Genomic DNA, 21,622 nt, shown 5'->3' with positions numbered 1-21,622 from the left:
TAGTGAGTATTCCAGCAGATTTCTTAAATCTGTCAATAGTCTGTTTTTTTTCTACATGGTGTTTTATTTGCAGTATTTCTGTGAAGTACCTGTCACTTTCCTCCAGGGTTATCACGTTCTAAAAGACGTTTCACACGTCGTTGATTACCCGCAGATTCAGCGGTTGTGTGTTTGATCGTTTCACATTAAAACAACACAAATTTAAAGCTGACAGGCTGCGCTCAGGGCAAACAAAAGCCCTCCGAAACGTCGCCGGATGACGTCACCAGAGGGGCTTAAGCATCGGGATGTGGGGTCTCTGTCGTCACCGAGCACTCCATTTCCCATGAACCCCTGCGCGGCTGCTGTGAGTTTGAGCTGCGCGAGCTGTTTACTGAGAGCAGCGGCGGCGGACCTGAAGGAGGACAGACAGGACGAGAGTTTGTCCTCACCGCGCGGACAGCAGGCAGGACAGACAGACAGACAGACAGGTGAGCGGGTCACCGACCATAAGCAGCCTTATGCTTTGTATTTGTGCTCGTTTCCGGTGTGATGCTCGGAGGACAGTTTGTTTTGTAACAGCAGCATCACATGCTTTTATTGTGGAGGGTTTTTATTGTGTTTTTGTATCTGATACTCTCACACACAGCAGCTCTGGGGTCTCTGCAGTATTTGTTGGCCGGTTGCAGTATTTCTGTTATATTTGTCTTACTGACTGGCTTGTGTTTGTCTTGTAGTACATCGTCATCACAGTACTGCGTCTAGTAACGACTTTATTGAGATATAATTGTTTTACAGTGTGTCTGCTTGTTGTGTTTTTAAAGTGTCGCTGTGTACCTGCAGTATTTATACTGTAAGTACACTCACAGACCCGTGTTTTACTGCATGATAAGTACCACAGTATGTCTATAATATTCCTCTCATTTTTACTGTCATGTACAACTCTCTGTTTGCAGTAAGAGTATTATATTCCTTATGAAGTACTGCAGAAATACATACCTGTTACATTTTGGAGTATTAATACCATAACTCTGCAGTTTTACATGTTTTTTCATATCAAGATGAAAATGCTGGTTGTGAATTTATTTGAGTCTGGAGACGAAGAATTTGTCTCAGCAGTTTGTCTCTTTCTGTCTTTCGTCGTCGTGTCTCCGTGACATCCAAACAGACTTTTATTTTGCTGTGTCGCTGGCAGAGCTTCCTGTTGGAGAGTCGGGGGTCAGAGGTCACATGTTGTCTGATAGAAGATGAGAGAACATGACGGTGGACGCGGCGAGCCGGAGTCTCTCCAGTCGTCCTGCAGCGCTGCTCCGGGGTCAGAGGTCAGACTGCAGCAGGAGCTCCAGGTGAGGAGGACTTCCTGTGTGGCTCATGAAGACGCAGTCAGGTGTTACATGTTCACACACTCCGCGTTTGTAACCAAAACTGAAGACAGATTTCTGTGTCACGGCTTCCTCTCGTCCTCCTGTCCCATCAGTCATGTGACGACCCCTCAGACTCACCTGGTGACCCTCCGCAGGGGCCCGACCCCTCGGGTTGGGAACCGCTGCACTGAACTAGCTGACAGTATATGAAGTAGTTCAACACTGAAGCTGCAGTATCAATACCACATCACACAGGACCACAGACGTTTTACTGACATTTTACTGCAGTACTTCTACTACACTAAGCTAAGAATACTGCGTGACTTCTACTGCATGAAGCTGAGAATACTGCAGTACTTCTACTACACTAAGCCGAGAATGCTTGTCCCTCTGCTTCCTCTTCCTGTATCTGCATGTCGAGAAAATAAAGGGTTGAACAGACGCAACAATCAAACTTCACAATAAAAGCAGATAAAATAAGAAAGAAGATAAAAGATTTAGATGAGAAAGAACAAATAAAACAGCAGATTAAAATGGTGTTTGATAAACGGTGAAGCGGCAGCTTCCTCCTCACACACACACACACACACACACACATCACCTCTTTGTTTACATAATGAAGCTCCGCCTCCTGCTGCCCAGCCGATGCTGGGGGGATTCCAGCCGTCTGATTGGCTGAGGCTGTGTGAATGGACTCGATGTGAGTGAGCATCATGAGGCAGCAAACGTGAGCTCTGCACGTGCTCAGTAGCAGCTCCTCTGCAGGGGGGAGCTGAGCACGGCCAGAGAGGAGGCTGTGACACACACACACACACACACACACACACACACACAAAGCACTGATTCAGTGTTAATTCATTATCATTGCACAGAAAAATCCTGCTCTCTCATTGGCTGAATCAGAGTTCAGTGTTTTACATCAGAGCTCAAAGTGTGTCATCCTGCAGGTAACCATGGCAACGGTTCATTTATTCAAGTGCTGTACTTTTTGTACAATGGTTAGGTACTTCTAAATTACTTCATCTTAAGCTACATTATACTGATACTCTGCTACATGCAGCACGCCTCAGTGGTTACTTTTCAAATTAAAGGTCCCTTCTGTTATTATGAGTTGAACTACCAATCAGTAAAGTTTTAAAATGTGTGTTCACAGTAAAGTGACAGCAACAATAAGATCACATGATTGTGCAGTATTACAGTGACAGGTGACATTCTGAGTACTTTTACTGTTGATACTTTCAGAACTTTATTCTTTTACTCAGTTTTCATTGCAGGACTTCCACCTTCATGTAAATGTCTGAGTACAGCACCGGTCCTGTGCTGGTCGTTAACTTTTGTTAAAATTATAGACATTAATGTGTGTGTGTGTGTGTGTGTGTGTCAGAATGTATTGGATCTGTGTGAGGACAGATCTGCTGGTTGCCACGGTGAAGAGCTGGAGGAGGGCGGGGCTAAAGATGGAGAGAAAGACAGGTAACACGCAGGCACACGCACACACACACACACACACACTGAGAGCACGCAGCTCAAGTGTGTTTCTCTCCTCAGGTGTGATCATCCAGTTGACATCGCAGGTCTTTTCTCCTTCATGACGTTTCATTGGCTCACTCCTCTGGTCGTACACGCCCGCAGGAAGGGACAGCTCCTATTGGACGACATCTGGCCCGTGTCACCGCGGGAAGGTTGTCATGCCAACAGCCTAAGGTAGGAGGAGCTAACAAGTGCATGAGTCTGACGATTAAAACACCTGAGATGTGCACAAGCTCATGATTCACCATCTTCATTCCCCAGAATCCATCATGTGACGCTGCTGTCACCTGAGGAAGCATCAGAGAGTAATTTCAAAATAAAACAACAGCGAAGGGCTTTTTCAAAGCAAAGGCCTCTGGGTCTGTTGTGTCTTCTGTCCTCAGGTTGGCGTCTCTGTGGGAGGACGAGCAGAGGTCAAAGGGCAGCGATGCGTCCTTGTGTCTGGCGGTTTGGTCTTTCTGTCGGACTCGCCTGCTCCTCTCCATCCTCTGTCTCGCCGTGACGCAGCTGGCAGGATTCAGTGGTCCGGTGAGTCGGGCCCAATCAGGCCAGTAGGACCTGTAAGCAGACAGACCAGCGTGACTCAGACTGACCATGTCCAAGATCTGTATGGTTGGTGAAACCGGCAAGGCCGGTGAGAGCGTTGAGACCTGTACCAGTTTAACCAACAAGACCAGTCTGACCACCAGTACGGCCAGGAACCAGTATTTTTATAACCTGTGTAGTCATTATAACCAGTGTCACCACAACAACCAGGGCCACTGCTATGACCAGTGAAACAGTATGACTAGTCCTCATTGTAAAACCAGTATGAACTGACCTCCTCCTCCAGGCGTTTGTGGTGAAGCGTCTGCTGGAGTACACCCAGCAGGAGGAGGCAGATCTGGGCTACGGGCTGCTGCTGGTGCTGGGCCTCCTGACCACAGAGCTGGTTCGGTCCTGGTCTCTGGCTCTGACCTGGGCTCTGAACTACAGGACAGGAACCAGGCTGAGAGGGGCCATCCTCAGCCTGGCCTTCCGCAAGATCCTGAAGCTTCGCAGCGTCCGGGACAAGTCCGTGGGACAGGTACACTTCTTATCAGGGTCTTTGTTTGTTTGTGTCTTGTCCATATTATTGTTTGAGTCTCTTCCTCTCTGTCCCGTGTCTCTCTCTGTCCCTGTCTGTCTCTCAGTTGGTGAACATGTGTTCCAGTGACGGTCAGAGGATATTTGAGGCCGCAGTCGTGGGCAGTCTGTTAGCAGGGGGCCCCCTGGTGGCCGTGCTCGGCGTCGCCTACAACCTGTTTGTGTTGGGGCCGACGTCTCTGCTGGGATCGGCTGTCTTCATCCTCTTCTACCCCACCATGGTCAGTAACTGACCGCCTTTCGTCTCAGAGTCAGAAATCAATCAGCACAAACATAAAATACATATTTTTAGAAACTGATCAGGTTTATTGATTATTACTTTCTGATCAGATGTTCAGCTCCAGACTGACGGCGTATTTCAGGAGAAAGGGCGTGGCCGTCACCGACAGGCGAGTGCAGAAGATGAACGAGATCCTCAGCTACATCAAGTTCATCAAAATGTACGCCTGGGTCAAAGCCTTCGCCCAGGACGTCCGCAGTATGTACTCGCCTGCGCTCTGTGCTCACCTGGTTGGCCTGTCACCATGGTAACAGAGGTAAATGGTGGTTTTGACTCGCCGTGTTTCCTCTCAGGAATCCGTGATGAGGAGCGAGGGATCTTGGAGCTGACAGGTTACTTCCAGAGCATCACTGTGGGCGTGGCTCCCATAGTCGTCGTCATCGCCAGCGTGGCAACATTCTCCACCCACATGTTGCTAGGATACGACCTGACAGCAGCCCAGGTGCCGAACTGAAAAACACTGTCTGTCCTGCTCGGCGACCTGTTGGCTAACTGGCTAACTCCTGCAGCTGTTAGCGTCACAGCAGGATCCGGCTAGCTGTCCGTGTTGACTTACTTCTCTTCTCTTTCAGCCTCTGCGGATGTGAACTAATGTTTGGCGTCTGTCTCTGCAGGCCTTCACTGTGGTGACGGTGTTTAATGCTATGACCTTTGCCCTGAAGGTCACTCCGTTCTCCGTCAAGTCTCTGTCTGAAGCTTCAGTGGCCATGGACAGATTCAAGGTCTGATACCAAACTACCTCCCTACATTCTCACATAACTTTGCACAGATTTGCTTATTTCCACTGGTCCAGTTTGTTTGGTCGGGGGTCGGGGGTTGGGGGGTTCAGCTGTTCCCTGGCTGTTGGATGGAGGCATGAATAGATGGATGAATGAGCAGCAGAATGAACAGACGAAGGATTATTTGGGTGGAGTGAATGAGCTGAGTGAGCTGAGGAAGCTTCAGCCACACTGAAATCCCAGACCACCAGTTTGATCTGGTCTGACCTCGGCGTCCCTCTTCTCAGAGTCTCTTCCTGTTGCCGGAGGTCGAGAGCGTCCGTGCGTCACCTGGCGATCCCCACGTCGCCGTGGAGATGTGTGGCGCTAGTCTAGCGTGGGAGGGGGGCGGACAGAGCGCTCAGCCCAGCCCATGTGTCCGGACATCCAGCAGACGTCGGCAGCACAGGGCCAAGTAAGTCTTGGTCCCTGGTCTGAAGGCTAAACCCTCATTGGCTGTAACTCATGCATCCAAAGCTCAAACTATTGTCAGATGTTTGTTTGAGTAGGAAGATCACTTCCTGAAGCGTGTGGTGACTTTCAGGCGTGAAGACACAGCGGTTCTCCAGGAGGACGAGGAGGAGGAGGAGGAGCAGGGGAAGTTGGTGACCGGTTCCCTGCTGAGGGTGGGAGGAGACGTAGCCTGTAGTCAAGAGGAGGAAGACGGGGAGGAGGAGGAGGCCTGTCCTCCCCTCCTGCCTGTCCCCCCTGTCTGCCAAAGACTTCAGAGCACCCTGAACTGTATCAACCTGAGTGTTCAGCAGGTTGGTCCATGAATCAGGTCCAAATCCTGCAACACCAGAGTAAGAATGAGCACAGTGTACTAATACCTGTCTGTCTGTCTGCCTGTCTGTCTGTCTGTCTGTCTGTTCAGGGGAAGCTGGTTGGTGTCTGTGGAAGTGTAGGCAGTGGAAAAACCTCCCTGATCTCCGCCATCTTAGGACAGGTGACGTTACCTTCACTACTGATGCCACAGCATCCTCTAAAATCACTTCCTGCTTCACCTACATGACCCCTGCTGTTTGGCGTGTTGACAGATGACTGTGCTGGAGGGCAGCGTGGCTGTCAGGGGACGGCTGGCCTACGTGGCTCAGCAGGCCTGGGTCCTGAACGCAACACTGAGAGACAACATCCTGTTTGGACAGGAGTACCAGGAGGACAGGTGAGAGGAGGATGCTCAGAGGACAGGAGTGGACTAACGAGGACAGACTGACTGACTTGGGGTTTTCCTGCTGTCTGTCTCTGTAGGTATCAGTCCGTGCTGAGTGCCTGCTGCCTCAGACCAGATCTTGCCCTTCTGCCCAATGCTGACCTTACAGAGGTGACATCACTTCCTGTTTGTTTAGACTAATAAGACCACCGTGAAATCTTTTAATGTCATCAGAGTTATCTTTGCAGTTATGTTTCCAAACCAGCAGGGGGCGTCTGTTTCTATTTAACCTCCAAAACAGCACTTTGATGTTTCGTGTGCGCCTCAGACGGACACTTGACAGATGACGCGAGTGTGTTGACAGCTTTCTGAAGATGTTCATGTTTCCATCCCATCAGATCGGTGAGCGCGGCGCCAACCTGAGCGGCGGGCAGCGCCAGCGAATCAGCTTGGCCCGTGCCCTCTACAGTGACCGGGACGTTTACATCCTGGATGACCCGCTCAGCGCTCTCGACGCCCACGTTGCCAACCACATCTTTCGCAACGCCATCAGGAAGCAGCTTCGCCACAAGACCGTCATCTTCGTCACCCACCAGCTGCAGGTAAACCTTGTCCTGACTGGAGCTCGAACGCATTACAAATGGCTGCCATGGGGGTGACCTGTGTGTGCTTGTGTGTGCAGTACTTGGTGGACTGTGATGATGTCATCCTGATGAGGGAAGGTAGTATAGTGGAGCACGGTAACCATGACAACCTGATGAAACTGAACAGAGACTACGCGACCATGTTCAACCACTTCCAGCTGGGGGACACTCCTTTCGTGGAGGTACCTGTCTGTCTCTCTGTGTCTCTGTCTGTCTGTCTGTGTAGTTTGACAAACAAACAACAACGTACTGACTGTCTGTGTCAGGCTCCCAGCAGGAAGAAAGGCAGCTCCCAGAGGAAATCAGCAGACATTAAACCAGGATCAGTGAAGAAGAACGCACCTGTCGTCAAGGATAACGGTAACACGAAACACCTCGACGCCCTTTTTCTGCCTTTTTCCCCAACCTTCGTTATGGAAACCAGTGGAACCGCTACAGAAAAGAGTGGGTGACCTTTTCATGCTGTTCTGATGTTGTTCACTGTCTCACATAACACTAAAGGGGAGGAGCAGCCGTGTGGGGGTGTGGCCTGGCCCGTGTTCCGCCTCTATATGGCAGCGTGTGGTGGCTCCGCCTCCTGCCTGGTGATCCTGGTTCTGTTCGTTCTCAATGTGGGGAGCTCCGCCTTCTGCCAATGGTGGCTCAGCTACTGGATCAACCAGGGCAGCGGGGTCAGACTCCTTGTTCTCATCATCACCTCCTTCTCATCGTAATGTCTGTCCTCCTGAGTGCTCACGTCCTCGTCCTGACTCTCCTTCCTCTTCCGTCAGAACACCACGGTAACCCAGGGCAACAGCTCGGCGGTGAGCTCCAGCATTAGGGACAATCCCATGATGCAGCACTACGCCGCTGTCTACGCTTCCTCCATGGGAATCATGCTGCTGTTCAAAGTGCTCAGAGGCATCGCCTTCGTCAAGGTCAGGATGTCACCATAGACTCTTCAAAATATGGATGGAGCTTCGAGGTCTGACAAGCGAAGCCAGTGCTGGAGGGTCTTAAACCTGCATTCCTTCTAAAGGCCAGCAGGGGGCGACTCCTGGGAACTGACATTAATTTCATTTAAAATGTCAGCACGTGTCTCGTGCCTGGTGTTGAATCGTGCTCTGATCGTGTCCTACAGGGGACTCTGCGTGCCTCCTCTAAGCTGCATGACCAGCTCTTCCACAAGATCCTCCGCTGCCCCATGAAGTTCTTTGACACCACGCCCACAGCACGAATCCTCAACCGCTTCTCCAAGGACATGGACGAAGGTAAAGGACAGGAGCCGATCAGTACCCGAATGAATGAATTGCGGAAAGTGTGGTGATAACATCTTACGCTCTTCCCTCCAGTCGACACTCGTCTGCCCTTCCAGGCTGAGATGTTCATCCAGAACGTGATCCTGGTCTTCTTCTGCCTCGGTGTCATCAGCTGTGTTTTCCCATGGTTCCTTGCAGCAGTGGGTCCCCTTGTGTTGCTGTTTGCAGCGCTGCACAGCGTCTCCAGGGTCTTCATCCGGGAACTGAAGCGTCTGGACAATGTGACAATGTCACCCTTCATGTCCCACATCACCTCCAGTGTCCAGGGCCTGACCACACTGCAGGCCTTCGACAGGGGCCGCGACTTCCTCAACAGGTTAGGGTTGGAACCGCTGATCCACTAAGCCATCAATCCAAGTGTGGAACTACCTTGAAATATCTTGAAACACTGTGATCCCGGACCTGACCGCCATGCGACTGTGATGTTGTTTTCAGGTACCAGGTTCTGCTGGACCAGAACCAGGCTCCATTCTATTTGTTCAGCTGCGCGATGCGTTGGTTGGCAGTGCGTCTGGACATCATCAGCGTGGCTCTGATCAGCCTCACCGCCCTCATGATAGTCCTGATGCACGGACAGATCCCTCCTGCCTACGCTGGCCTCGCCATCTCCTACGCAGTCCAGGTACCTGAAAGGCATCTTCCTGTGGCTGTTCGTGGGCAGCTTTAGTCCCAAACATTAAACCGCCTGTCGCTCTTTCAGTTGACAGGATTGTTCCAGTTCACAGTGCGTTTGGCCTCTGAGACTGAAGCTCGCTTCACCGCGGTGGAGAGGATCCATCACTACATCCAGGTACTGCAAACACACTGGATTCCTCAGGGACCTCACATTAAGTTCACCTGGACACCCCCTTAGTTTGAAACACTTTGATGAGTTGAACCAACAGTCCCTGATCAGACCTCAGGGACCTGCTGCTGGACTGCAGCAGACCTTTAACACAGGGAGACGTCCAACAGCTCCACACTGCGATGGACTTTGTCCTCTTCTGATGTTTTCGTTATTCTCTGCTGTAAACCATAATGTGTCAAAAAGTTATTTTTAAAAGAAGTGAACGTTTTCTGAATTAATAAATGACTTAGTAATTTCATCATCTTTATACCAATCTGGTCTGTCTCTCAGTCCCTGACCCAGGAGGCCCCAGCTCGGGTCAAAGGTTGCGCCCCTCCGGCCGACTGGCCCCAGCAGGGGGAGGTGGTGCTCAGGGAGGTGGACATGAGGTACCAGGAGAACCTCCCTCTGGTTCTCAACAGGATCTCCTGCACTATCCGGCCTAAAGAGAAGGTCGGCATTGTTGGCAGAACCGGATCAGGTAGGAGAGGGTCACTGCAGGTCATGGGTTTGACCAATGGAGACTATGAGGCCTGTGGTCACCCTGTCTGTGTGTCCGTCTGTCTGTGCAGGGAAGTCGTCCCTGGGTGTGGTTTTGTTCAGGTTGGTGGAGCGCTGTGGAGGCTCCATCCTGATCGACGGCATTGACATCAGCGACATCGGACTGGCCGACCTCCGTAGCAAGCTGTCGATCATCCCGCAGGATCCGGTTCTGTTCAGTGGGACAGTCAGGTTGGGACAAACTGTGTGAAGAACTTAAGTTGACTGACTGAATGGTTTTGACAGCATGTGATATTCAAATGATGTTTCCAGGTTCAATCTGGACCCCTTTAACCAGTATGGCGAAGAGCAGATCTGGGATGCCCTGGAGAGAAGCCACATGAAGGAGTGTGTGAGTGCAAACAGTCCACATACCTCACAACGTATTCATGGAGGAAAACTAAAAAATATGTCCCTCCAAACGTAGGCTACACACAGAAGGAAACAAAGCACATTCAAAAACAGCCAATCACACACTTTGATTGAACTGAGGTCCCGCCTCTCACTTGGCAGAGAGCCAATCATGAGTGTCATCATCTAGATTGTTTCTGATTGGAGAATGTCAGTTTTACTCCACGATTATAGTGTGGAAACATTCACCTGTCTCCACCTGCCGACTGACTTCCTGTCTGTCCTCCAGGTGTCCCAGCTGCCCCTGAAGTTGGAGTCGGAGGTGGTGGAGAACGGAGAAAACTTCTCAGTGGGAGAGAGACAGCTGCTGTGTGTCGCCAGAGCTCTGCTGAGACAGTGCAAGGTGACAGACAGACAGACAGACAGACAGACAGGTCAGGCGTCCCTCCTCCCCCTGGTTTCTCTCATCTGATTGGTCGGTTCTGCTCTCTCAGGTCCTCATCCTTGATGAGGCGACGGCGGCCATGGACGCAGAGACGGACGCTCTGATCCAGGAGACCATCAGGAGTTCGTTTCAGGACTGCACCACCCTGACCATCGCCCACCGGCTCCACACCGTCCTCGCCTCAGACCGCATCATGGTGCTCAACCAGGGACAGGTACTGCATCGCAGCAGCCAATAGCAGTCCAGCAGGTCGTGTCAGTCAGGGGCGACAGATATTCAGATATTCATTTTAGGCACATTTTTGTCGTTTGGTAGTTTTAGTCTGGTGTTTATTTTCACAACATGGACTCAGGTTGTTGGATCCAACTTTAGCAGAAGGTAAAAGAATTAAATCACCATTCATTCCAACTCTTGTATGTTAGTTAAATATTATTTTTAAACCAAATTAAAGAAAATATCAAGAACTGTACATAAAGTTTCCTTTGATTTGATTGGCTCAGGTGGTGGAGTTTGATGAACCGTCCAAGCTGCTGGCCAATGAGAACTCTCGGCTGTGCTCCATGCTGGCCGCCGTGGAGAACAAGATCTCCGTCCGAGGATGAAGAGGAGGACGAAGACGGACAGACTGGCCGACTGTAAATGTTTGTTTCACGGGACAGAGCTGAGGTCAGAGGTCTGACTCACTCGCAACACACTTTGACTTTTAACAACTGATCTGAAGGTGCTGCAACTGTTCCTGTACTGTAAAGGTTATTAATCCACTGTATATACTGTCCGGTCACTCATCATCATCATCATCATCATCATCATCATCACACTGACTTACTGCTGCTGTTCTTCCACCATGAGGACATGTCCGTGTGACCTGATGTGAAGCACGTCTGTGTTTGAAGGTCGTGATGACCTGGCACCACCTGATTGGACGTTTGCAGAGGGTCAGGAAGTCAAAGGTCGGACTCCAGTGGGATTGTTTTTGTAAAATAATAATAATAACAATAACATCAAGCAGTTTACAGAGTCTTCAGACTGGTTTTTCACAGTGAGTTTTCCCTCACTGAGCAGTCGTCTCAGGCGGACTGTGGACTCAAAGTGTTTCCTCACAGTCACGTTCACTTTATACTCTGATGGATTCGTTTTTTAATGAGGGATGTTGAAAGAGAAGAAGTTCGGTTTGCTGGGCGTATTATGATATTAAACAAAGTCAACGCCAGCTTGAAACACGAGACCTGACGCGCTGCCTTTCGGTTGGTGGGATTTATGAATTGTACTTATTGTTGCCTTTGACTCAGTCGTGAGAGCAGGACTGAGAGGCTGACAGGAAGTGCGGAGGCGACAGGTTACAGGAAGGACCACCGTGACGCCTGCCTCGACTTTTTCAAGTGCGGTATGACCACGACAAAGACAACGTGGACGGATTGTGAACGGAGCAAAAATACCACCCAGCTGAGAGTCTCCAAGTGCATGTAAATAAGATGAACGCAATAAAAAGAAGGTTTGGTTTCTGTGAATGTTGATGTGGCTTCACTGGAAACAATCACCTCAAGTGAAACCTCAGGTGCGTCCTGCAGGTGTGTACATTTTTCTCTCTTTTCTTTTGAAAATGTGACAATTTCTTCCCGTCAGTCTGTTAGCTGCTGTTTGAAAGTGTTTCTGGTTTCGTGGTGTTGCTGCTGTAAAAAAGCCTCGTGTCGGACTGGACTCCAACGTCTCGCTTGTCCTCGTGTCTCTCAGAGGAACCTGATGGACAAAACCGTCAGAGTAAAGGAATGACAGAGCTGAACGCAGCTCAGCACAGAGGAAGTGAAAGGTTCAGTCATGTGGTTTGTCACATGACAGCATCACTTTGTCTCGCGGCTCAGCGGGCGTCTGCTGTATCGTCCTCACAGCCTTATAGCATGACTTCATAACTGCCTTGTTCGCGGTGGGGGGGTCCTCTAGAATGTTGTCAATAAAGTTATTTTAAAATGAAACGTTTGTGTTAGCTGATACATAATAAACAGCCCAACAGTTTGTGTCCTTCATACACTGAAAACTTGTGTCTGGTTTCTTTATTTAAACTTGCTCTCTTGATCTGTGAGCTGCTGCTTTTGCGTTGAAGTAAATGAATGAATGAGTAAGTGAATCAGCTGAGTGCTGACCCTGAATCAGCGTCTGTATTGATCTGTTGCTGCTGTCTTACATTAGAAACTTCAGTTTGAAAAGTTACAAAGCAGACTTTCACTTACTGCATTTTATTTTTAATAATTAATATTAATGTGATAACCTTAGTGAATATAATTCGGTTTATCGTTATTTATTTGTTTTGCTTTGGGGGCCTAGGCTACTGATCAATGACTACATTACAGCTGCTTATTCATTTTCTCTGATTTGTTTTTAATTGTAGTTTTTGTGTGAAGCACTTTGGTCAGAATCTGTTCAATAAAAAGCCTAACCATACGATCAGATGCTTATGTTCAGCTGTGTGCCTGCTCTTGCTTTCTGTATCGGTGAATTAATGAGCTGAGCTGAATGAATGAATGAATGAATGAGGCGCCTGATGAACTTTGACCTGCTGCTCGTCTAATTGGCTCCACAGCGCCCCCCTCCGTCCGCTACAAACTTTTTCCTGCTCTTGTTACTTCCTGTTTTGTCCGGAGCGGAGTCTCCTGTGTCCTCTCATTCCTCTTCTGTTGTCTTCTCTGTCTTTGTTGGATAAAACTCTCCTTTGTTCACCTCGTCGTCTCTCCTCCATCAGCCGGACTCACAGCCCACCAGCAGCTAACATTAAACCCCACCGGGAGTCTCTGGATCCAGTGTCCGGGACACAGCGCACAGAGCCGCGTTGAGTTCTCATGAGGAGCCGGTGTTTGTCTGGTTCTTCTGCTCCGAGTCCACCTGATGGATTTTACATAAACTGTTTGTCCTGTGACACGACAAACAATGCGCTCTCTGGTGCTAATGCTAATTATAGTCTTTGCTAATTAGCCTGCTGTGCTAACCAGCTTAGTTAAATGAGTTAACGCTGTTCTCTGTTTTGACCTCATCGACGTTATCTTGTCCTGTTAAAGTGCCCGTTTTCTAAAGCCAGTTCGGTTAAGTCAATTAGAGCTAAAGGTGCTAACGTTACAGTGACTTAGCTAGCCTCGGCTAAAACTCGGTTTAAATCTGCTCCTGGGTCGGGTTAAACTGAGTTTTAAATGGGCTCAGCCGGGATTTAAATATCGAGTTTAGAGGGTTCGACTCGGTCTTGATTCAAGTGTCCTTTGCGGTGTTTATTGCAGGTTTTGAGTTCAGTTTGGCTTTATTTGAATAAGTTTTTGAATGTAGTTTGGTGTGGTTGACACGGAGGGTTGAAAGGGTCGAGACAGTCTGTGGTCTTAAACCGTGAGGTAGACTGAATTTCAGTCAGTCCTGCGTTACAGCGGCTCATTGATCCAAGTGGCGGACAGGAAGTCCCAGGTCTTGTGTTGAACTGGGTTACGCATGTGTTGTGTCTTGGGATCGGTGGGGTCTAGAGGTTAAAGCTCGGTTCTGGATGAAAAGTGGCCTTTTTGGTGTTCATTTCAGCTTTAGTTTTGTTTCAGTCAGACTTTAAGCTAAGCTGGTCTGACTTTGAGAGCTGATTTCAGTTAGTTTCTGCTTTAAAACGACATTTAAAGTTTGTTCATGTAGTTTGAATTGGGTCCAGGCAGGTGAAGTAGTCCCGTGTGAAGCTGGGTTACAAATGTGTTTACTTGGGGTCCAGAAAAAAGAAGTCTTGAGTTAAATCAAGTCCTTGATTTAAGTGTCCTTATCAGTCTTTATAGCTGCTCCGCATTTGGTTTGGACTTTTGTTAATGAGGTTTTGAATGTAGTTTGGGTTTACGTAGAAATAACTTCCCCTTAAAACTGGGTCTGAACGTGGTCCGTGTTTCTTCTGCCCTCGTGAATACAGCTCGTGTTGGTTCTGAAGTCTGTGGTTCTCGTTGGTCTTTGATGCAGTTAGTCCAGGTCTAGGCGGGGTTTAGTCCCAGGTTTAGCTCATGATGGCAGAGCTCCACCAGACTCCCACCTCGCTGTGCTGCTGCCGTAAATCCCTGCCGGTCTCTGGGAACCGATGTGTCGGGCCCTCAGCAAGTCCGGGTCCTGGGTCCCCACGGTGCCCCCTGGTGGACGTGGCCTCAGCATCTAACTTCCGCTGCTTCCAGCTGCAACACTTCCACCTGGACCTGCGGCTGAACTTTGCTGTGAAGGAGATGAGCGGTTGGCTGGTTCTGGACCTGGTCCCGGTCCAGCCAGGGGTTCAGACGCTGGTCCTGGACTCTCACCCCTCCCTCCTCATCCACTCCATAGACTGTAAGGTCCCTGGGGCCGGGCACGAGGAGCCCGTCTCCCTCACGTACCGGGTCGACCCGTTCACGGACTACGGCTCCTCGCTGAACATCAGCCTGCCGACAGCAGCAGTGAAACCAGGCCAACTGATCCAGATCACAGTCCGCTACACCACCACAGACGGACCGGCGGTAAGGAGACCAGAACTCTCTGCAGCTGATGATAATTCATTAATTTATCTGCTGGTCACTTCCTGTATGAACCCATGAATCGTGATGAGCTCAGCGTGTGATGGTCGTGTGTGCGTTTGCAGATCTGGTGGTTGGACTCTGAGCTGACCTGTGGTCAGTCTCGTCCTCTGGTCTTCACTCAGGGTCACTCAGTGTGTAATCGCTCCTTCTTCCCCTGCTTCGACACGCCTGCTGTCAAGAGCACATACACGGCCACAGTGAGGGTGAGTCTCGACCTTTGACCTCTCACTGCCGCGCTGTCGGACCTCCAGCTGACGCTTTGACTTATTTACTGTTTGTTTATTTCATGGCCTCCCAGTTTGCGTGAAGCATCGCTGCATTGATGTGTGAAGCGTTAAGCTTCTGATGGATCCTGAGCTTTTCAGCTCCTCCGACTTTAATTTAATGAACTGAGATCTCATCAGGTGAGGTTCAGTCAGATTAGATTTCCTGGAGGGGAACTTGTGGGTCACTGCAGCAGCAGTTTGGATTCGGCACAGAAAGACGTTAAAACAAACAGGAAATACAAATGCAGCGCTGGTGCAGATGAGAGCGAAGTGGAAAGTTTTCAGTCCACCACAGACATCACTTGTCTTCTTCATCTTCCTCTGCAGGTTCCAGACGGAGTGACGGTTCTGATGAGTGCGTCTCGGAGCTCGTACTCCAAACAGGACCGCGTCTTTCAGTTCTCCATGGAGTTTCCTGTCCCGTCCTACCTGGTGGCGTTGGTGGCCGGAGATCTGCAGCATGTCGATGTCGGCCCGCGGTCAGTCTGTGGGTTCTGCTCGGGGTTCTGCTCAGGGTTTTGCTGTGGTTCTGCTCGGGGTTCTTCTCAGGGTTCTTCTTGGGGTTCTTCTCAGGGTTCTGCTCGGGGTTCTGCTCAGGGTTTTGCTGTGGTTCTGCTCTGGGTTCTGCTGTGGTTCTGCTCAGGGTTCTTCTCTGGGTTCTGCTCAGGGTTCTTCTCTGGGTTCTGCTCGGGGTTCTTCTCTGGGTTCTGCTCAGGGTTCTTCTCTGGGTTCTGCTCGGGGTTCTGCTGCGGTTCCTTTGGTGTGACATCACAGAGACATTATGTTACTTCAGATTGTCTTTCTCATCAGCGAGCGTTTGTGTCTCTGCTGTCCAGGAGTCGTTTGTGGGCGGAGCCATGTCTGCTGTCCTGTGCAGTGAAGAAACTCGGTGGCAGCGTGGAGCGCTGGCTGGGAGTGGCCGAGGAGCTGTTTGGACCTTACCTGTGGGGCAGGTGAGTTAAGAGTCCCGTAGGTTTTACGGTGTGATGATTAAAAACATCAGTTCATGATAATTACTCCGCCCTCAGGTGTGACATCGTCTTCCTCCCCCCCTCCTTCCCCATTGTTGCCATGGAGAACCCCTGCCTCACCTTCATCATCGCCTCCATCCTGGAGAGCAGCGAGTTCCTGCTGATAGACGTCATCCACGAGATCGCTCACGGCTGGTTCGGCAACGCCGTCACCAACGCCACCTGGGAGGAGATGTGGCTGAGCGAAGGCCTGGCCACCTACGCCCAGCGCAGGATCACTACTGAGGCTTACAGTAAGACTACTGCTGCTGCGTACTATAGATAGTACCACTGATACCACTGATACTACTGTCGTTATCAGTTGAGTCCTGAATGACCCTTTTCGTCCCTTCATGTTGTCCACCAATGTGACGAAGTGAAAACGAAAGAAGTGCGCCAGTACGCTTAATTTACATAGTAATTTCAGATACTGCAAACGCCGACGTTCCTTAAGATGGCCGACGTGTCTGCACTTCCTCCCACTACACAAATGTGAAGCCAAAACATCCCTGAACAAGTGCTGCCATCTTGTTCTGGTGATGTCATTTGGAGCCAGAGTCTGTGCAGATTTCCCATGGCCATATATTGTATTACCTCTGCCTTTACCACAACATGTACTACATAGTAGTACTGCACAGTAGTACTGGATGAAACATACTGATATTCTCCACTACCTTGTCTTCAGGTGAAGCGTTCACCTGTCTGGAAACTGCCGTCCGATTGGATGCTCTCCACAGACAGCTGCGTCTCCTTGGAGACAACAACCCTGTGAGCAAACTGCAGGTCAAGTTTGAGCCAGGTAACACACACACGTGCACACACACGCACACACACACAGACACACACACGCACTTTACAGGTGAGTTGACATCATCCTCTCTGTCGTCTCCAGGTGTGAACCCCAGCTGTCTGATGAATCTGTTCACCTATGAGAAAGGTTTCTGTTTCGTGTCGTACCTGTCGCAGCTCTGTGGAGACGTGAGACGCTTTGACTGTTTCCTCAGGGTCAGTACACACACTCACACACACACACACACACGTGCACACACACACACACACGCGTGCACACACACAACTGGCAAGGCAAGTTGATTTGAATAGCACACGTGATGAGGATTTACATTAAGGTGTGAACACACATCAGGACTGTTGAGGATGAATCTGTTTTATGAAGACTGATGGGGCCCAGTTAGATCTGGTCTGTTCCAGTCTGGTGCAGTCGGATCTGGTCTGTTCCAGTCTGGTTCAGTTGGATCTGGTCTGTTCCAGTCTGGTTCAGTCGGATCTGGTCTGTTCCAGTCTGGTTCAGTTGGATCTGGTCTGTTCCAGCTGCTGTTCATGAATAAAATCATATTATTTGACATGTAAAGAGATTAATCTGCCAGTCGTTCTCAGAGAACAATTTTTTTTTTTATATTTGAGACTTTGATGATCGATGACATCACTTGTGTGTTGCCGTGGGAGACGTACCTGTGAACCTGTCAGTCATACAGTCCAAGCTGTCTGCTGTCTGTCTGTGAGACGTTTCTTCATGTAATGACGAAAGACGTCGTGACGAACACGTTAACGAACATGTGTGTGTGTGCGTGTGTGTTTTCAGGATTATATCTCAGAGTTTAAGTTTAAGAGCGTCGTGGCTCAGGACCTCATCGACTACTTCCTGGGTTATTTTCCCGAGCTGAAGGACGCAGCTGTCGCCCAGAGAGAAGGTGAAAACAGCAGAGAAAAGTTTGCGTGTTTGCAGTTGAAATGTATGTGCGTGAGGCTGACGATGACATCACTTCCTGTGTCAGGTCTGGAGTTTGAGCGCTGGCTGAGCGGCTGCGGACCTCCTCTGTATGAGCCCGACCTGTCAGCGGGGGGCGCCCTGACTCGGCCCGTTCAGGATCTGTGCGAGCTGTGGAGGAGCGGCGACGTCCCCGACCTGCACGCCGTGTCCACGTTTGACCTGTCGGCCTGGAGCACCTTCCAGATCGTCCTGTTCCTCGACCGCATGCTGGACCTGTCCCCCCTGCCACACGGTACACACTCCAGCCCTGATACTCATCCTCATGCCTGACTCACAGGAAGTGGACTGTTAATACCGCGTGCATCCACGTCCTGTCACAGATTTACCTGGTGGTGACTTGCCTGTGATTCACCTGCCTGTCTGTCTGCCTGCCTGCCTGTCTGTCTGTCCTCTGCAGATGCGATGGCAGCTCTGTCTGGCTGTTACTCGTCTCTGTTTGACGGTTTGAATGCTGAGGTTCAGATCCGCTGGCTGCAGATGGTGGTGAGGAACAGCTTCTACCCCGAGCTGCCGCGAGTGCGAGCTTTCCTCCACAAACACGTACGTAAGAACGCATTGCTGCCTTCTTGTTGTTCAGGCGTGGCGCCTTAACATTAACTCCTCCCTCTCCACAGACGTCCAGGATGTACACCGTGCCGCTGTACGATGACCTGGTTGCCGGGGTGATGAAGTGTGTTGCCGTGGAGATTTTCAACCAGACCCAGCGCCGCCTGCATCCAAACCTCAGACGGACATTACAGCAGATCCTGTACCAGACCGGCGCTGCCCCGACCAATCAGAACGGCCCCGCTCTGTCCATCCTACCGCCCTCCCCCTCCCCCTCCTCACAGCTTCAGCCCGCTCCCACGGCGACCACCTCCGCTGCTGCCGGGACGACGGCCGCCATCGCTCTGCGGGACGTCAACGTCTCGGCGTGAAGCGCGCGTCCTGTCCCTTGACGGCGGCTGCGGTTGGCTTGGCTCGGCCGAAAGTTTGAACACTGTGATGAAGGAAACAGGAAGTTCACTCCAGAGAGTTCTCATCGTGTGATTAGTCATGTGACTCTTGACAGCTCCTCTGATTGGACGTCAGGGGTCCCAGAGTGTGGTGAAAATTTAAAGATTTTTATTCCTCAGTGCAATTTATCTGATAACTTGAAATAAGACACGAGAGTCTGGTTTCCTCGGTTGAGTCTGTTTTAGCGTCTCTTCAGCTCATCTCTTCTTCTTCCTCTGATTGGACAGGATGTCCGGAGGAACAGACGAGTGATCGATCGATGATCCGTCATGACTGGGAGGCTCATTTCTGTTGCAAAAAGGAAAAGTTTGGAACTAAAAATCCTAAAACTGAAGTTAACTTTAATCATCTGAATGTTCTGATCTAAATTATGAGATTCAAGTCCAGGTGTTTTGTTTTTGTTCACTCGCTAATTGATCAATCGGTTTTATGTTCGATTCTCTGAGGTCACGTCGAAGTCCTGCAGTTTTAATTCGATGACGGCCTCAACACTCCCGAATGTCAAGTTAATTATCTGCCATGCGCTTTTATTTTGAAGGTCAGTGCTTTTAGTGTTGCAGCAGGAGACGTTTACCTGTTGGTGTCACTCGGCGAGCTTCGTTTCTTGTCGTCACCTGGTCTTATTTTAAACATTTTGACTTTTTTATCAGAATTATGACTCATTTTCTCATAATTTTGCGTATTTTTCTGAGATAATTTTTATTCCTGAACTCTTCCTCTCAGAAATCAGCCCCCACAAATATAATTATTGTGAGATTGTGATCTTTCCACCTGTTCCACACCTGTTGGTCAGGTGTGCACGTGGTTCTAGAGAAACGATGTGTTCACAGTCTCACAAAGTGTCCGTGTTTTGTGCTTCAGTCACTCTGTAGCTGAAACGAACAAGTGGCTCCAGGTTCATCTTTAACTCTACCTCCTGATTTTGGCAAACCTGCAGACGAGGACTCGGGACAGAAACACCCAAACTCTCAAAGTGGACATTTTCACTGTGTCGCAGTCGTCATGTGGCAAATTCACAGACCAGCAGATTTCCACCTGAGTGGCCTTAGTGCTGCGTTCACTTGCAGCTGGGAACCGAGAGGTTTCAGAGAGACGGTTCAGATCTGCTCGTCTGCTTCTTCTTCATCCCTTTAATGTGGATTCTGACTGTTCTTGCCTTCGATCAGCAGCAATAAAACAACAGTTTTTTTATTGTAGTTTACTGATTCAGAACATTTACTCTGAAAACAAGTGAGGAAAAGGAAAAGTAGCAAAAAACCCAGAGGCCGGAGAGCAGACCGTCACAAGCAGAAACTGAACTCGGTTTCAGTCACTCGGTTTCACCTTTAAACTGAAGAAAATCAAGCAAACATAACAGAAATTAACAGGAGCCGCCCACCGGACGATGACTTCATGCTTTTATTAAACCTGATTTGATCCAGACTGACTGATGGAAAAATCAATCTGTCGATCCTGATCAGTACTGATCATTTTACACTAATCATTATCTAAGAACTAACAACAATATATACAATATATAATATAAAGTTTATCGAAGTGAAATGTGTTGGATTTCAGAAACATCCCACTGTTCCCAGCTGTCAGTGAATGCCTCTTCACAGAAAATTTGTAATGAATGTTTGACAACAAATAAACACTTGAAAGTACAGATTGTGTTTTATGTTTAACTGCACCGTGTAGACCTTTAAGGGTCCCCAGCTTCCTGCAGAAGCTCCAGAGGGTCTTTTGATGGAAAAACATTCACTTCCTGTAGAACAACCTCCGAATTCGAAACATTTCTCTGTTGTTGTTTTTAAAAGATTTCAGCTAAAACCGTAAACGTGAGGTGAGAAGCCGTTTATTGATCTGCATGAGCGTATCACTTCGACCCGTCGGCAGTTTCCGAAACGTACCGGAAAACTTCTGGATCTGCCTTCAAAATAAAAGTGCGACAATCCGCTGTAAAGAGGAATGGTCGTATCAAAGGGTGTTTCAATCATTCAGAGAGTCATGTAAAGGAGTACAGCAAAGTACTCAAATAAACGATGCAAAATGTTCTAAGAATCATCGAGAAAAACTGTGATGTGGCTTTTATTTTAAGTTGTCCAAAGCATTGGGACGTGTTAAAATGATCACAGGTGTGACTGTAGATTTACTCCAGATGTGCTGCGGTACGCACAAGAGGACAATCCAATGCAAACACATCAACGGATACTAACAACGCGCCTGTAGGCCTGTCCAACAGTCCTCCCGTGTCCCCTGAAGACACGTGCGGTTTACTTTGAAGGGCGCAAACGGAAGTGGTGCATCTCACCGCTTGTCTCTTGAGGGCGGCGTGGCTTCCGGAGGAGGCTGAGAGAATCAGAGACCTGCAGCAGCTGGACCGACACATCTGGACCAGAACACAGCGGAGACCTGCGGGGGAGACGGACAGACAGGCAGACAGAGGCAGACAGGTGGACACACGGACGGTTAGACAGACTCACACAGACAGACAGACAGACAGACAGACAGGTGTCTTCCGCTCAGCATCCCTCTCTGTGTCTCTGCTCCAGGCCGGTGTGGTGCTCCGGGTCGTTCCGGGCCGCTTCATGGGGGACAGCATGGCGGAAGAGACCCGGGTTATCTACCACCTGGACGACCAGGAGACCCCCTACCTGATCCGGATCAACGTGCCCGCGCAGCGCGTCACCCTGGCGGACTTCAAACAGGTCCTGAACAAACCCAACGTCAAATTCTTCTTCAAGTCCG

General features: G+C 49.6%; 3 protein-coding genes across 5 annotated transcripts in view; all 3 read left to right on the top strand.

Annotated features, from left to right (window-relative positions):
* Nucleotides 1-250: 250 nt before the first annotated feature.
* On the top strand, nucleotides 251-12,724 carry abcc5 (ATP-binding cassette, sub-family C (CFTR/MRP), member 5). 3 transcript variants are annotated; one of them, XM_046388125.1, is made up of 30 exons: nucleotides 251-470; nucleotides 1,175-1,325; nucleotides 2,728-2,816; nucleotides 2,892-3,047; nucleotides 3,257-3,401; nucleotides 3,706-3,939; nucleotides 4,046-4,219; nucleotides 4,329-4,476; nucleotides 4,572-4,720; nucleotides 4,893-5,000; nucleotides 5,285-5,451; nucleotides 5,581-5,800; nucleotides 5,911-5,982; nucleotides 6,074-6,198; nucleotides 6,285-6,357; nucleotides 6,585-6,788; nucleotides 6,869-7,012; nucleotides 7,097-7,190; nucleotides 7,332-7,501; nucleotides 7,601-7,747; nucleotides 7,951-8,080; nucleotides 8,162-8,444; nucleotides 8,564-8,750; nucleotides 8,829-8,918; nucleotides 9,246-9,435; nucleotides 9,527-9,686; nucleotides 9,768-9,846; nucleotides 10,135-10,248; nucleotides 10,340-10,504; nucleotides 10,791-12,724. In XM_046388125.1, exons 2-30 carry the CDS (start codon nucleotides 1,227-1,229, stop codon nucleotides 10,890-10,892), a joined length of 4,218 nt encoding a protein of 1,405 aa, XP_046244081.1. In that variant the 5' UTR covers nucleotides 251-470; nucleotides 1,175-1,226; the 3' UTR covers nucleotides 10,893-12,724. The 3 variants fall into 3 exon arrangements, with proteins under 3 accessions (XP_046244081.1, XP_046244082.1, XP_046244083.1); XM_046388126.1 differs by having other exon boundaries at nucleotides 1,171-1,325; XM_046388127.1 differs by lacking the exon at nucleotides 251-470 and having other exon boundaries at nucleotides 478-1,325.
* Nucleotides 12,725-12,886: 162 nt separating this feature from the next.
* Nucleotides 12,887-20,538, top strand: rnpepl1 (arginyl aminopeptidase like 1). The gene is made up of 11 exons (XM_046388162.1): nucleotides 12,887-14,771; nucleotides 14,894-15,034; nucleotides 15,425-15,576; nucleotides 15,934-16,050; nucleotides 16,126-16,361; nucleotides 16,793-16,906; nucleotides 17,000-17,112; nucleotides 17,708-17,816; nucleotides 17,901-18,128; nucleotides 18,294-18,436; nucleotides 18,511-20,538. The coding sequence occupies exons 1-11, from the start codon at nucleotides 14,292-14,294 to the stop codon at nucleotides 18,811-18,813; spliced, it is 2,136 nt and encodes a 711-aa protein (XP_046244118.1). The 5' UTR covers nucleotides 12,887-14,291; the 3' UTR covers nucleotides 18,814-20,538.
* A 135-nt stretch (nucleotides 20,539-20,673) lies between these two features.
* Nucleotides 20,674-21,622, top strand: part of LOC124058697 (segment polarity protein dishevelled homolog DVL-3) — a 10,818-nt gene continuing 9,869 nt past the window's right edge. The window contains exons 1-2 of the mRNA XM_046388172.1: nucleotides 20,674-21,327; nucleotides 21,427-21,622. The exon at nucleotides 21,427-21,622 is cut by the window's right edge and continues 16 nt beyond it. Of these exons, the coding sequence (XP_046244128.1) occupies nucleotides 21,463-21,622 (160 nt within the window). The 5' untranslated portion in view covers nucleotides 20,674-21,327; nucleotides 21,427-21,462. The remainder of the gene's footprint in view (nucleotides 21,328-21,426) is intronic.

This window comes from Scatophagus argus, chromosome 5 (genome assembly GCF_020382885.2).
Source record: "Scatophagus argus isolate fScaArg1 chromosome 5, fScaArg1.pri, whole genome shotgun sequence".
NCBI classification, from domain to species: Eukaryota; Metazoa; Chordata; class Actinopteri; family Scatophagidae; genus Scatophagus; species Scatophagus argus.
Note: the sequence above shows the minus strand (reverse complement) of the source record. Positions and strands in the feature narration are given on the sequence as shown.